General features: G+C 46.0%; 1 protein-coding gene across 1 annotated transcript; it reads right to left on the bottom strand.

The window, feature by feature from the left end:
- Positions 1 to 691: 691 nt before the first annotated feature.
- On the bottom strand, positions 692 to 6,982 carry LOC122923775 (vomeronasal type-2 receptor 26-like). Its single transcript, XM_044274610.1, has 3 exons — positions 6,959 to 6,982; positions 6,195 to 6,318; positions 692 to 1,605 (listed from the first exon to the last, which is right to left on the bottom strand). Exons 1-3 carry the CDS (start codon positions 6,980 to 6,982, stop codon positions 692 to 694), a joined length of 1,062 nt encoding a protein of 353 aa, XP_044130545.1.
- Positions 6,983 to 15,269: the final 8,287 nt, after the last annotated feature.

The raw sequence follows: 15,269 nt of genomic DNA, 5'->3' as shown, positions 1-15,269 counted from the left end.
ACCATATGACACTCACTCTGACATACAGGAGTCCATCATAAGTTCTCGTCCCATGCCTGCTCCAGCCGCAAGAAGACTGGTTAACTTGGCTTATTCACTCGCCGACAAGAAGACATTAGGCAACAGAGTGCTAAGGCTAAATATAGCGGTAATATTGGTTTCTTGCATTTCTACAAGCTCCTTCTACCATCGTCTGTCAGGCTGTATTGTAATGTACCAATATTGTACCTTTGTCTTAATTGCTCTACACCTCTTTGTGCTGATTCGCTTGAATATTATTGTAGAATCTGCTTTACTGCACTACTGTTTGTATACCCTTATCTTTGTCACAAAATCAATAAAAAGATTTTAAAAAGAAATGTGTTTTTAATAATGTTTTAAACCACCTTAACATATATTGATTTAACTCGGATAACCCCTTTAATAAAAAACTGATTGAGGAAGATCCAGACCGATACGAGAGTAGATATATAACTAAATAATACAAATATAAAAGAGTAATAAATACAGATGCAGCCGAGCTAAACTTGATGGTTAACACATTAAGTAAAGACTAGGAAGAGAAAGGTAACTAACTTTTCAATGGATTTCAACGGCTTTTGTCAGGAGAAAACCAAGATAAGACTGTGCCATGTGTTATCAGAGTCAAGTTTAGCTCGGCTACAACTGTACATTGAAACACAACTCAAAATTATCCTGTACAATGTTTTCTTATGACCCTTATATTGGACTTTGTGTTGAGTTCTGGTCTCAGTAGAATAATGTAACATTTGGGAATGAAAATACAGCCCAGAAGTCCAGCACTGGAAGAAGAGATGGCAAAAACTTCCACAGCCACCATGTACTTCCCCTTGGTGCTCAGATAGGCTGGGATGAAGGAGATCCACACACTGCAGAACACCAGCATGCTGAAGGTGATGTACTGAGCCTCATTGAAGGTGTCTGGAAGTCTTCTGGCCAAGAAAGCTACAATAAAGCTCATCATTGCCAGAAATCCAATGTAGCCGATGGACAAGTAGAAAGCAATGGCAGATCCCTCAATACATTGTAAGATTATCTTTCCAACCTCTATTCCAGTGTTATAATCTGGGAATGGTGGAGAATAAAGCAACCAGAGGACACAGATCAAAACTTCTCCAGATGAACCTATAACAACTACGGATGTGGAGAGGTGTCTCTTCATCCACTGCCTCAGTGTCCTGCCTGGTTTAATGGCTTGAAAAGCTAAGACTACAGTCACTGTTTTAGCTAAGACTGAAGAAACTGCAAGGCTAAAAATGATTCCAAACGCCACTTGTCGGAGGAGACATGATATATCTGAGGGACGTCCAATGAATAAGAGAGGACATAAAAATGAGAAGATGAGTGAGAGGAGAAGTATGAAACTGAGATTCTGGTTATTGGCTTTCACAATCGGAGAATCTTTATTTTTTATAAATATCCCCAACACAACTATAGTCACAAGGCAAAATGTAAGATTTATAATAATTAGAGATGACCCCAGTGTGTCTCCATGAGACAGGAATTCAATCGGTCTTGGAACGCAGGAATCTCTTCTTCCATTTGACCAGTGATCGTTAGGACACACTAAGCATGTTTCCATATCTGCAATCAAGAAATGATTATATTTTACCATTGTAAATTTGGTGGAAATGTCCATTTATAGTAGTAGTCATGACATCACTGGCCTGCGGGAAACAGCAAGAAGGCCGCGGTGCTACATCCAGCGCTACTGCCTTCTCAAACAGCTGATCGGCAGAATTCCCAGGTGTCGGACCCCCACCGATCAGATGCTGATGATCTCTGCAAAGGATACATGACCAGTAATAAAAAGCTACAGAACCCCTTTAATGACCCACATTTTGTATCCTTTGAGGATGTAGCCAGTTTTTCTCATTTTGCCTCTTTGCATTGGGGCTCCCAGATTCTTTGACCCTTTTCCCTTATAAAGCTTTATGAGGTTTTACTTTTAATAGGATTAGATGAACTTTCCCATGGCGCTGAGCTGGATTAAATATCCTTTCATTACATGTATTTTTATTTTTTATCTCAAAAGGAAATTTTAATTGTGATACTTATTTTATGACTATAATGAAATATACAAGTGTTCTGATAGTATGTGATCGGTTGTTGGGATATTTGGAGAGGACATCTGGACACTGCACTGCGGCCCTTCAATAGCTATACATCATTTTTACTAAACCTAATTATATGATAATTCCCTTGTTACACGGGCGGCTCAAGCTCATTGCTGCTGCTTTACATCCTAATCTTCACCAACCAATGACTAGCAACCAGTAGATATTTAAGGCACCTTCCCTGGTAGGTGTGCCTACCTCTGCCAGTTTCTTGATTGTTTCTCTATTGCCTAACCTGACCTGTGCATTTATCAGCAGTTGCTTCATTAGGTTGGTGATAAATATCTACTGTCAACAATAGCAGATCTTTTCATTGTCATCATGGTAAAATGTGTGGAAATCCTCAGGCATCCATGTGTCTGATTTTGATAAAGTTAATGTTTTTGACAATGGTGCAGGACAATGTTGCCTATTTAGGTGTAATAACGGCACCTGCCGAACTGAAACCTCTCTCTGAAATCACAGTGAAGTATTGACAAGACAATTCAGCAACAGCAAAGTGGGCTACTTCTAGTCACTGTTTCAATTTTCCTCCCCAGAAGTCCATGGGGTCAGGAAATAGTGTTGTACTGATATCCTTTGCCCACCGCTGCCTCACTCCTTCCTGAAGACCCAGGCACTGCACTACTCACAGTGGCCCCACTCCTCTTCCTTCCACAGCTCTGGTTCCACCCACCATGGTCTTCTGTGAGCCAATCCTACTTTAAAGGCTTCCAGGCCTGCTCTGTAGTGCACATGCATGCTTACTCTCAGCCTCTTGAAAGGTCAGCATGCACATGTCCAAATCCTTTCCCACCCTGTCCCTAGGTATTTAAGTTGCCCTCCCCTCTGAAAGGGAGCTTGAGTTTCAGGTTTTCTAGTCTCTAGTAAAATGCAAAAGTGTATTTTCTGTCTGACTACCCATTTACCTTATTCCAGCCTGACTACCGACTCTGACTTTTAGTTGCCTTCCCTGACCTAAACCTGTTTCTTGGATTACCCTACTACCACCTGTCCAGATCTCAGCCTTGTCTCACGGATATCCTTGTATGCTGCCTGCTCTAACCTCGGCCCATCTCCTGACTACACATATTACCTGATCCTTCAGTGCTTTTCACTGGTGTGTCCGACCCTGTTGGTGAGCCACCAAATGCACTAGAACTATCTGAATTGGTAGTGGTTTGGTGGCTCCTCCTTAGCAAAGTCCGGATCCAGGGGTTAAAGAGTGAATACCACAGGACTGGCAGGATCATGCCTTTAGTGTTTCTCCTAACCAAACCAGTTAATTGGTAAAATGGATCCACACCCACTGCATGTTAGCAGAGTATGTGCTGGAGGGAGGGCACACACAGTCATGTAGACAACAAGACAATTTTAAACAATTTTTATGTACATAAAACTGTACAGATGGCTAGAAGTTACATAGTTAATACGGTTGAAAAAAGACATAAGTCCATCAAGTTCAACCAAGTGTGAATATCATATAGCATCATTAAATATGAGTAAAATGTGGAACTGTACGACATTTTGAAAATGAAATAGTTTTTACTGACAAATGGCCAAAAGTACCAATGCCAAAGAGAAGAATTATATTTCTGTGAAGGTGCAGAACTGGGCAACATTTTCAAAACGACAGATTTTTCAGAGAGCTGAGAAGAAATACTGCTGCCATAAAGGACAATAACAATTTAGACAAATCACACAACTGTGCAACCTGATTGAGAAGAGGACAGTTTTATACAGAAAGCCGACCAGAAGTATTATTGTCATGTAGCAGAATTACATTTGAGTGAAGGCATGGAACTGGGTGAAATTTTAAAAACTAGACAATTTTTATATACAGCTATTAATGCCACATTTATAGCAGAATTACATTTTGGTGGTGGCACCACTTGCCTCACTGAATACCCGTTATACAGTATACTGGAGGCTGGACCAGATCTGGTACAATGATAGCACACTGGGCCATTTCCAGCCACTGTCCCAATCTGCCTCCCCAGAAGTCCACAGAAAGGGCACAGTCATTTCGAAAAGGAGATAAATTTAAAGGGAGTCCATAAGAAATGTACCGGTACGGGTTTCAGCGGTGCTGGAGCCACGCCCCCTGGTGACGCGACAGCATCCTTAGCAACAGGATGCAATACTCTGTTTCTTCTTGCAGCTGCCGTGTGCTGGGGGATATTAGCAATGGGCTGAATGCTCAGCTGCTCTATTACTGTGTGCTAGTGTTTCTGACTAATGGAGCTCCGAGTAATGGACCTATCAGGTTCTGATCCAGGGACTTGTGCTCTATTTAAACCTGTTCCTGGCCATACACCAGTGCCAGTGATAGTCTCTGACTCATTAGCTGTGTTCCTGGTTCTTGTTTCTGTGCTTATTGGATTGCTCGTTCCTCTGACTCTTCTGACCACTCTCTGTATCTCGTTTGGTACTCCATAGCTTGTCTGGTTCTGACCCATGTATGTACGACTCTGGTATTTTGTTTGTCTGTCTTGTTTGTTAGTGCATCTCTGCACTTAAATAGCGTAAGGACTGTCGACCCGTTGCGGTCTAGCTATATAGGGCTTCTACTGCAAGTAGGTAGGGACAGCGGGCTGGGTTCTAGCCTAAGGACTTACTGTCCATGTTTGTCCTCACCTACTAACTGAGTCTGTCATGTAAATTTCACTAATATAGCTACCAGCAATGGCCATCAGAACATTGCAAAAACATCATAACCATATCTTTATGTCATCTGGATGTGTTTTCATGTCCAGGAAAAGCACTTTTATTCCTATTAAAAAACGGCCTCCAAGTTCCCATTGGGCAGGCTTTCCTGACAGTGCCTAAGTCCGCCACATTTCCCCGCTGTCTGCTATTCCCCTAACTTCCCAAGGCTGCCTCCCCCGACACCACAGTGATGCAGGGGAAGAAGCCTTGGGTGGGTGGGGAGAAGGCCTTTCTAGAAACACACTGATATTGATGCACTGAAATGTGCTGAACAGGAGAAAAATTGCAACTGGTTTGTAAAAAGAAATAAGTGCAAATGCACAGAATATCCAGCAAAATGTGTGCTGCTGGAGGTACTGTGCATATGCCTATAAAACACTAACTACTGAATGGTGAGGTTTTATGACTAAAGATAAAAAGGCTAGCTACTCATGCACAGAATAAAAATATCTTTTTGGAGGCTCTGCAAGATATTTGTGATTGCAGTGCATTACATGAACAGCTCTAGATGCCCTCACTGTAAGGTAAACACACAGAACAATGCCCCTATGTTCTCCTTCTCTACTGATAAAACCCTGACATTTCTACCTATTAGTTCAATCTACCAAACTAAGTATGTCCCTATACTTTCCCTGCAATACCCTAAGATGGCTGCTTGAGTTTGTCATTGGGGTCTGCCGAGTCAGACAGACTCATGTGACACAAGTTCACAATGTCATCTGTGCTTCGGACATACCATAGAGCCTGATGGGACAATATCTATCCAGCCACATGATGGGCTGTCTGCAAAGCCCGCCAGCCAGGGCTTCTCCCAGTAATGTGATCTGTCTTCCCCATCCTCCCCGCTCTATTTCTCTTGCATTTTAGCAGTAAAATGGCAATCACTGTTTTGGCAATTCCTAAAAAGCCAATTGCCTAAACGACGGATTTGTTTGGCAGAAGAATTTTTGTGAAATTTATATTGAATCTGAATAATTTACAATCAATTTCATCTTCACTACTTTTAACCCTTTTACAATAAACCTTCTATGGAGAATGATAAAAATATGGATTCCTCTATATGATATTCATATTAAACACCTGGAGGAAAGGAAACTAGAAAAATGGCCCCTTCCAAAATCTGACTGATCTACCCGACATACAGATGTAGCCAATGTTATCTTGACTGGCTTAACGCGTTAATGCAACCAAATGACATTACAGTGATCATGTTACAGTGACCCTCCTGGCATGCCTGGAGCCAGGATAATGTTGGCTACATCGGAACACATCTTTCTCTTGCAATAGAGCTCAAAATGAATGTTGTCTGATCGGTGCTAATGCCCATCTTGTAGATTTGTACTTTCATGTGAAATTGTCCCTACTCACCAGTCTGGTTGGAGATTTCGCCTTCTGCACAGGGGGCACAGTAGTAGCAGCATTTCTGTTTTCCTTCCAGTAGGACTTTCCGGTATCCATGGAGGCAACTCTCACTACAGATGGAGCGCGGTGTCTGGAAAAGTCATATACACATGTACATATACGTATTTAATGCTTGCCTTTTGAGACATAAAGGTGCTCTCCCTTTTATAATATATAAACTCCAGATATTGGGACCCGTAGAGGAATCCATACTCATCCAGTCTCTGCTACTCAATTATGGCCCTTTGACATCCAAGCTGTCTGCACTGCACTTCTGGTCCCAGCCAATGACTGGTCTCAACAGTGATATGTCCCAAAGTGGCACTTCACTGCTGGGTGATGTACTGCTTGGAGATATGTCACCTTTGAGGCCACTCAGTGGAAGCAGAGGATAAAGTGACCCTGTCCATGTAGGAAGTTGACATATAGAGACCAGAAGTCCAATGAAGAGCCCTGGAGCGAGGGAGTCAGAACCGAGAAATGGGGGCTAGATGAGTATAGATTTCTAAGCAGGTCCCAATTTCTGTGAGTTACATAAATACACAACTGACAATACTAGCTAATTCCTCAGGCCGATGTTAAAAACTAAGAACTTTGCCAATATCTTCCAGTCAGGAACATATCGGAGCCCCTCATGCACCACATCACGGTGTCTCAGCAAGCATGGGGTCCTACCACTAAACTACCTGTGGTGTGTGAACAAGGTCTGAACAGTGCTAAAAGCAACTCACAGCCAGACTCTTAGATGCCTCCATGGTGGTATCACCAATGCAGTGTGCTGTGAGTTGGTTTTTAGCACTGTTCAGACAAACACTGCATGTATATGTGCTGGGTAGCAGCCAGATCTCCACTGGATACCATTGTAGTTAATGGGACTGTCAATCTGTTTTCTGCCGGATCAGCCTGCCGGACACTGGTAAAGGAGATGTGCAAGAGGCCTTAGACTACAAAATGTACAGTATGCAGCAGGTATTCTGTTTTCAAAGTTCTTGACTTAGTCCTCATGCACATGACCATATGTGTTTTGTGGTCCACAAACTATAGATCCTCAAAACATGCCTAAAGCTAGTGTACTGTACATGTCATCATGTTCTTTCTCCCTTTTATAGAAGTGTTCTATCCTTTTCTACATAACGTACAAGTGTAGCACGTTTTTTTACTATTATTTTTTTTTCAGAACTGCAGCACTGAAATGCAGTGGGTTGTCTACATTTTTTGCAGACAATTGAAATGAATGTGTCCACATTCGAACCACTAAAAATGTGGATTAGATGTGGAAGGAAAATCCGGCGGTGTGCATAAGGCCTCAAATAACAAGGAAACTATGTCTTGCAGATGGAAGCAAAATACAGTAGAAAACATAGAAACATAGAATGTGTCGGCAGATAAGAACCATTTGGCCCATCTAGTCTGCCCAATATGCTGAATACTATGGATAGCCCCTGGCCCTATCTTATGTGAAGGATGGCCTTATGCCTATCCCATGCATGCTTAAACTCCTTCACTGTATTTGCAGCTACCACTTCTGCAGGAAGGCTATTCCATGCATCCACTACTCTCCCAGTAAAGTAATACTTCCTGATATTACTTTTAAACCTTTGCCCCTCTAAATTAAAACTATGTCCTCCTGTAGCAGTTTTTCTTCTTTGAAATATTCTCTCCTCTTTTACCTTGTTGATTCCCTTTATGTATTTAGCAGTCTCTATCATATCCCCTCTGTCTCGTCTTTCTTCCAAGCTATACATGTTAAGGTCCTTTAATCTTTCCTGGTAAGTTGTATCCTGCAATCCATGTACTAGTTTAGTAGCTCTTCTCTGAACTCTCTCCAAAGTATCAATATCCTTCTGGAGATATGGTCTCCAGTACTGAGCACAATACTCCAAATGAGGTCTCACTAGTGCTCTGTAGAGCGGCAGGAGCACCTCCCTCTTTCTACTGGTAATGCCTCTCCCTATACACCCAAGCATTCTGCTAGCATTTCCTGCTGCTCTATGACATTGTTTGCCTACCTTTAGGTCTTCTGAAATAATGACCCCTAAATCCCTTTCCTCAGATACTGAGGTTAGGACTGTATCACTGATTTTATATTCTGCTCTTGGGTTTTCACGCCCCAGGTGCATTATCTTGCACTTATCAACATTACATTTTAGTGGCCAGATTTTGTACCATTCCTCTAGTTTTCCTAAATCCTTTTCCATTTGGTGTATCCCTCCAGGAACATCAACCCTGTTACAAATCTTTGTGTCATCAGCAAAAAGACACACCTTACCACCGAGGCCTTCTGCAATTTCGCTGATAAAGATATTAAACAATATGGGTCCCAGAACAGATCCCTGAGGTACCCCACTGGTAACAAGACCATGGTCTCAATATACTCCATTGACTAGAACCCTCTGTTGTCTGTCCCTCAGCCACTGCCTAATCCATTCAACAATATGGGAGTCCAAGAACAAAAATGTCAATTTATTGATAAGTAGAGTTGAGCGAACACCTGGATGTTCGGGTTCGAGAAGTTCGGCCGAACATCCCGGAAATGTTCGGGTTCGGGATCCGAACCCGATCCGAACTTCGTCCCGAACCCGAACCCCATTGAAGTCAATGGGGACCCGAACTTTTCGGCACTAAAAAGGCTGTAAAACAGCCCAGGAAAGAGCTAGAGGGCTGCAAAAGGCAGCAACATGTAGGTAAATCCCCTGCAAACAAATGTGGATAGGGAAATGAATTAAAATAAAAATTAAATAAATAAAAATTAACCAAAATCACTTGGAGAGAGGTTCCATAGCAGAGAATCTGGCTTCCCGTCACCCACCACTGGAACAGTCCATTCTCAGATATTTAGGCCCCGGCACCCAGGCAGAGGAGAGAGGTCCCGTAACAGAGAATCTGTCTTCATGTCAGCAGAGAATTAGTCTGCATGTCATAGCAGAGAATGAGGCTTCACGTCAGCCACCACTGCAACAGTCCATTGGCATATATTTAGGCCCAGCACACACACAGGCAGAGGAGAGAGGTCCCGTAACAGAGAATCTGGCTTCATGTCAGCAGAGAATCAGTCTGCATGTCATAGCAGAGAATCAGGCTTCACGTCAGCCACCACTGCAACAGTCCATTGTCATAAATTTAGGCCCAGCACCCAGGCAGAGGAGAGAGGGCCCGTAACAGAGAATCTGGCTTCATGTCAGCAGAGAATCAGTCTTCATATCATAGCAGAGAATCAGGCTTCACGTCACCCACCACTGTAAGAGTCAATTTTCATAAATTTAGGCCCAGAACCCAGGCAGAGGAGAAAGGTCCCGTAACAGACAATCTGGCTTCATGTCAGCAGAGAATCAGTCTTCATATCATAGCAGAGAATCAGGCTTCACGTCACCCACCACTGTAAGAGTCAATTTTCATAAATTTAGGCCCAGAACCCAGGCAGAGGAGAAAGGTCCAGTAACAGACAATCTGGCTTCATGTCAGCAGAGAATCAGTCTTCATATCATAGCAGAGAATCAGGCTTCACGTCACCCACCACTGTAAGAGTCAATTTTCATAAATTTAGGCCCAGAACCCAGGCAGAGGAGAAAGGTCCCGTAACAGACAATCTGGCTTCATGTCAGCAGAGAATCAGTCTTCATATCATAGCAGAGAATCAGGCTTCACGTCACCCACCACTGTAAGAGTCAATTTTCATAAATTTAGGCCCAGAACCCAGGCAGAGGAGAAAGGTCCCGTAACAGACAATCTGGCTTCATGTCAGCAGAGAATCAGTCTTCATATCATAGCAGAGAATCAGGCTTCACGTCACCCACCACTGTAAGAGTCAATTTTCATAAATTTAGGCCCAGAACCCAGGTAGAGGAGAAAGGTCCCGTAACAGACAATCTGGCTTCATGACAGCAGAGAATCAGTCTGCATGTCATAGCAGAGAATCAGGCTTCACGTCAGCCACCACTGCAACAGTCCATTGTCATAAATTTAGGCCCAGCACCCAGGCAGAGGAGAGAGGTCCCGTAACAGAGGATCTGGCTTCATGTCAGCAGAGAATCAGTCTGCATGTCATAGCAGAGAATGAGGCTTCACGTCAGCCACCACTGCAACAGTCCATTGGCATATATTTAGGCCCAGCACACACACAGGCAGAGGAGAGAGGTCCCGTAACAGACAATCTGGCTTCATGTCAGCAGAGAATTAGTCTGCATGTCATAGCAGAGAATGAGGCTTCACGTCACCCACCACTGCAACAGTCCATTGGCATATATTCAGGCCCAGCACCCAGGCAGAGGAGAGAGGTCCCGTAACAGAGGATCTGGCTTCATGTCAGCAGAGAATCAGTCTGCATGTCATAGCAGAGAATCAGGCTTCACGTCAGCCACCACTGCAACAGTCCATTGTCATAAATTTAGGCCCAGCACCCAGGCAGAGGAGAGAGGTCCCGTAACAGAGGATCTGGCTTCATGTCAGCAGAGAATCAGTCTGCATGTCATAGCAGAGAATGAGGCTTCACGTCACCCACCACTGCAACAGTCCATTGGCATATATTCAGGCCCAGCACCCAGGCAGAGGAGAGAGGTCCCGTAACAGAGGATCTGGCTTCATGTCAGCAGAGAATCAGTCTGCATGTCATAGCAGAGAATCAGGCTTCACGTCAGCCACCACTGCAACAGTCCATTGTCATAAATTTAGGCCCAGCACCCAGGCAGAGGAGAGAGGTCCCGTAACAGACAATCTGGCTTCATGTCAGCAGAGAATTAGTCTGCATGTCATAGCAGAGAATCAGGCTTCATGTCAGCCACCACTGCAACAGTCCATTGGCATATATTTAGGCCTAGCACACAGGCAGAGGAGAGGTTCATTCAACTTTGGGTAGCATCGCAATATAATGGTAAAATGAAAATAAAAATAGGATTGAATGAGGAAGTGCCCTGGAGTCCAATAATATATGGTTATGGGGAGGTAGTTAATGTCTAATCTGGACAAGGGACGGACAGGTCCTGTGGGATCCATGCCTGGTTCATTTTTATGAACGTCAGCTTGTCCACATTGGCTGTAGACAGGCGGCTGCGTTTGTCTGTAATGACGCCCCCTGCCGTGCTGAATACACGTTCAGACAAAACGCTGGCTGCCGGGCAGGCCAGCACCTCCAAGGCATAAAAGGCTAGCTCTGGCCACGTGGACAATTTAGAGACCCAGAAGTTGAATGGGGCCGAACCATCAGTCAGTACGTGGAGGGGTGTGCACACGTACTGTTCCACCATGTTAGTGAAATGTTGCCTCCTGCTAACACGTTGCGTATCAGGTGGTGGTGCAGTTAGCTGTGGCGTGTTGACAAAAGTTTTCCACATCTCTGCCATGCTAACCCTGCCCTCAGAGGAGCTGGCCGTGACACAGCTGCCTTGGCGACCTCTTGCTCCTCCTCTGCCTTGGCCTTGGGCTTCCACTTGTTCCCCTGTGACATTTGGGAATGCTCTCAGTAGCGCGTCTACCAACGTGCGCTTGTACTCGCGCATCTTCCTATCACGCTCCAGTGCAGGAAGTAAGGTGGGCACATTGTCTTTGTAGCGTGGATCCAGCAGGGTGGCAACCCAGTAGTCCGCACAGGTTAAAATGTGGGCAACTCTGCTGTCGTTGCGCAGGCACTGCAGCATGTAGTCGCTCATGTGTGCCAGGCTGCCCAGGGGTAAGGACAAGCTGTCCTCTGTGGGAGGCGTATCGTCATCGTCCTGCCTTTCCCCCCAGCCACGCACCAGTGATGGACCCGAGCTGCGTTGGGTGCCACCCCGCTGTGACCATGCTTCATCCTCATCCTCCTCCACCTCCTCCTCATCCTCGTCCTCCTCGTCCTCCAGTAGTGGGCCCTGGCTGGCCACATTTGTACCTGGCCTCTGCTGTTGCAAAAAACCTCCCTCTGAGTCACTTCGAAGAGACTGGCCTGAAAGTGCTAAAAATGACCCCTCTTCCTCATCCTCCTCCTCCTCCTCCTGGGCCACCTCCTGTTCCATCATCGCCCTAAGTGTTTTCTCAAGGAGACATAGAAGTGGTATTGTAACGCTGATAACGGTGTCATCGCCACTGGCCATGTTGGTGGAGTACTCGAAACAGCGCAACAGGGCACACAGGTCTCGCATGGAGGCCCAGTCATTGGTGGTGAAGTGGTGCTGTTCTGTAGTGCGACTGACCCGTGCGTGCTGCAGCTGAAACTCCACTATGGCCTGCTGCTGCTCGCACAGTCTGTCCAGCATGTGCAAGGTGGAGTTCCACCTGGTGGGCACGTCGCATATGAGGCGGTGAGCGGGAAGGCCGAAGTTACGCTGTAGCGCAGACAGGCGAGCAGCGGCAGGATGTGAACGCCGGAAGCGCGAACAGACGGCCCGCACTTTATGCAGCAGCTCTGACATGTCGGGGTAGTTGTGAATGAACTTCTGCACCACCAAATTCAGCACATGCGCCAAGCAAGGGATGTGCGTCAAATTGGCTAGTCCCAGAGCTGCAACGAGATTTCGCCCATTATCACACACCACCAGGCCGGGCTTGAGGCTCACCGGCAGCAACCACTCGTCGGTCTGTTGTTCAATACCCCGCCACAACTCCTGTGCGGTGTGGGGCCTGTCCCCCAAACATATGAGTTTCAGAATGGCCTGCTGACGTTTACCCCGGGCTGTGCTGAAGTTGGTGGTGAAGGTGTGTGGCTGACTGGATGAGCAGGTGGAAGAAGAGGAGGAGGAAGCCGAGAAGGAGGAGGTGGCAACAGGAGGCAAAGAATGTTGCCCTGCGATCCTTGGCGGCGGCAGGACGTGCGCCAAACAGCTCTCCGCCTGGGGCCCAGCTGCCACTACATTTACCCAGTGTGCAGTTAGGGAGATATAGCGTCCCTGGCCGTGCTTACTGGTCCACGTATCTGTGGTTAGGTGGACCTTGCTACAGATGGCGTTGCGCAGTGCACACTTGATTTTATCGGATACTTGGTTGTGCAGGGAAGGCACGGCTCTCTTGGAGAAGTAGTGCCGGCTGGGAACAACATACTGTGGGACAGCAAGCGACATGAGCTGTTTGAAGCTGTCTGTGTCCACCAGCCTAAATGACAGCATTTCATAGGCCAGTAGTTTAGAAATGCTGGCATTCAGGGCCAGGGATCGAGGGTGGCTAGGTGGGAATTTACGCTTTCTATCAAATGTTTGTGAGATGGAGAGCTGAACGCTGGCGTGTGACATGGTTGAGACGCTTGGTGACGGAGGTGGTGGTGGTGGTGTTGGTGGTACATCCCCTGTTTGCTGGGCGGCAGGTGCCAACGTTCCTCCAGAGGCGGAGGAAGAGGCCGAGGCGGCAGCAGCAGAATAGGCCGAGGCGGCAGCAGCAGAAGAGGTAGCAGGGGGAGCCTGAGTGACTTCCTTGGTTTTAAGGTGTTTACTCCACTGCAGTTCATGCTTTGCATGCAGGTGCCTGGTCATGCAGGTTGTGCTCAGGTTCAGAACGTTAATGCCTCGCTTCAGGCTCTGATGGCACAGCGTGCAAACCACTCGGGTCTTGTCGTCAGCACATTGTTTGAAGAAGTGCCATGCCAGGGAACTCCTTGAAGCTGCCTTTGGGGTGCTCGGTCCCAGATGGCGGCGGTCAGTAGCAGGCGGAGTCTCTTGGCGGCGGGTGTTCTGCTTTTGCCCACTGCTCCCTCTTTTGCTACGCTGTTGGCTCGGTCTCACCACTGCCTCTTCCTCCGAACTGTGAAAGTCAGTGGCACGACCTTCATTCCATGTGGGGTCTAGGACCTCATCGTCCCCTGCATCGTCTTCCACCCAGTCTTGATCCCTGACCTCCTGTTCAGTCTGCACACTGCAGAAAGACGCAGCAGTTGGCACCTGTGTTTCGTCATCATCAGAGACATGCTGAGGTGGTATTCCCATGTCCTCATCATCAGGAAACATAAGTGGTTGTGCGTCAGTGCATTCTATGTCTTTCACCGCTGGGGAAGGGCTAGGTGGATGCCCTTGGGAAACCCTGCCAGCGGAGTCTTCAAACAGCATAAGAGACTGCTGCATAACTTGAGGCTGAGACAGTTTCCCTGGTATGCATGGGGGTGATGTGACAGACTGATGGGGTTGGTTTTCAGGCGCCATCTGTGCGCTTTCTGCAGAAGACTGGGTGGGAGATAATGTGAACGTGCTGGATCCACTGTCGGCCACCCAATTGACTAATGCCTGTACCTGCTCAGGCCTTACCATCCTTAGAACGGCATTGGGCCCCACCATATATCGCTGTAAATTCTGGCGGCTACTGGGACCTGAGGTAGTTGGTACACTAGGACGTGTGGATGTGGCAGAACGGCCACGTCCTCTCCCAGCACCAGAGGGTCCACTAACACCACCACGACCATGTCCACGTCCGCGTCCCTTACTAGATGTTTTTCTCATTGTTATGGTTCACCACAACAACAAATATATTATTTGGCCCAATGTATTGTATTCAAATTCAGCGGGATATAAATTTGAGGCCTAGTATTTAGGCGCTGGGTGACCGGTATGGATTTAGTGACAGAATTAGACTTGGAAATGCACAGAAGCGTGTGTGTGAAGTTATTCTGAATGACCCAATGTGCACCTTGAATATTATATACCCTTTTTGGGATAGATTTCAAATAGCTCTGATATAGCAGGAACCACTAAATTATGAAATTGCTAAATTGGGAATTGTACTTCAACCCAGAACAAAAAATGTGCTTTGACGGGCACTAAATAACTTTCCCAGCTACAACAGGACAGCGGTAACGAGAGATTTAGAGGGATTTAAATTTGAGGCCTAGTATTTAGGCGCTGGGTGACAGGTATGGGTTTAGTGACAGAATTAGACTTGGAAATACACAGTAGCGGGTGTGTGTGAAGTTATTCTGAATGACCCTATGTGCACCTTCAATATTATATACCCTTTTAGGGATAGATTTCAAATAGCTCTGATATAGCAGAAACCACTAAATTATGAAATTGCTAAATTGGGAATTGTACTTCAACCCAGAACAAAAAATGTGCTTTGACGGACACTAAATATCTTGCCCAGCAACAACAGTACAGC

The sequence above is a fragment of the Bufo gargarizans genome, unplaced genomic scaffold (assembly GCF_014858855.1).
Source record: "Bufo gargarizans isolate SCDJY-AF-19 unplaced genomic scaffold, ASM1485885v1 original_scaffold_1893_pilon, whole genome shotgun sequence".
In the NCBI taxonomy this organism is placed as follows: Eukaryota; Metazoa; Chordata; class Amphibia; order Anura; family Bufonidae; genus Bufo; species Bufo gargarizans.
This window is presented reverse-complemented; position numbering and strand designations above follow the sequence as displayed.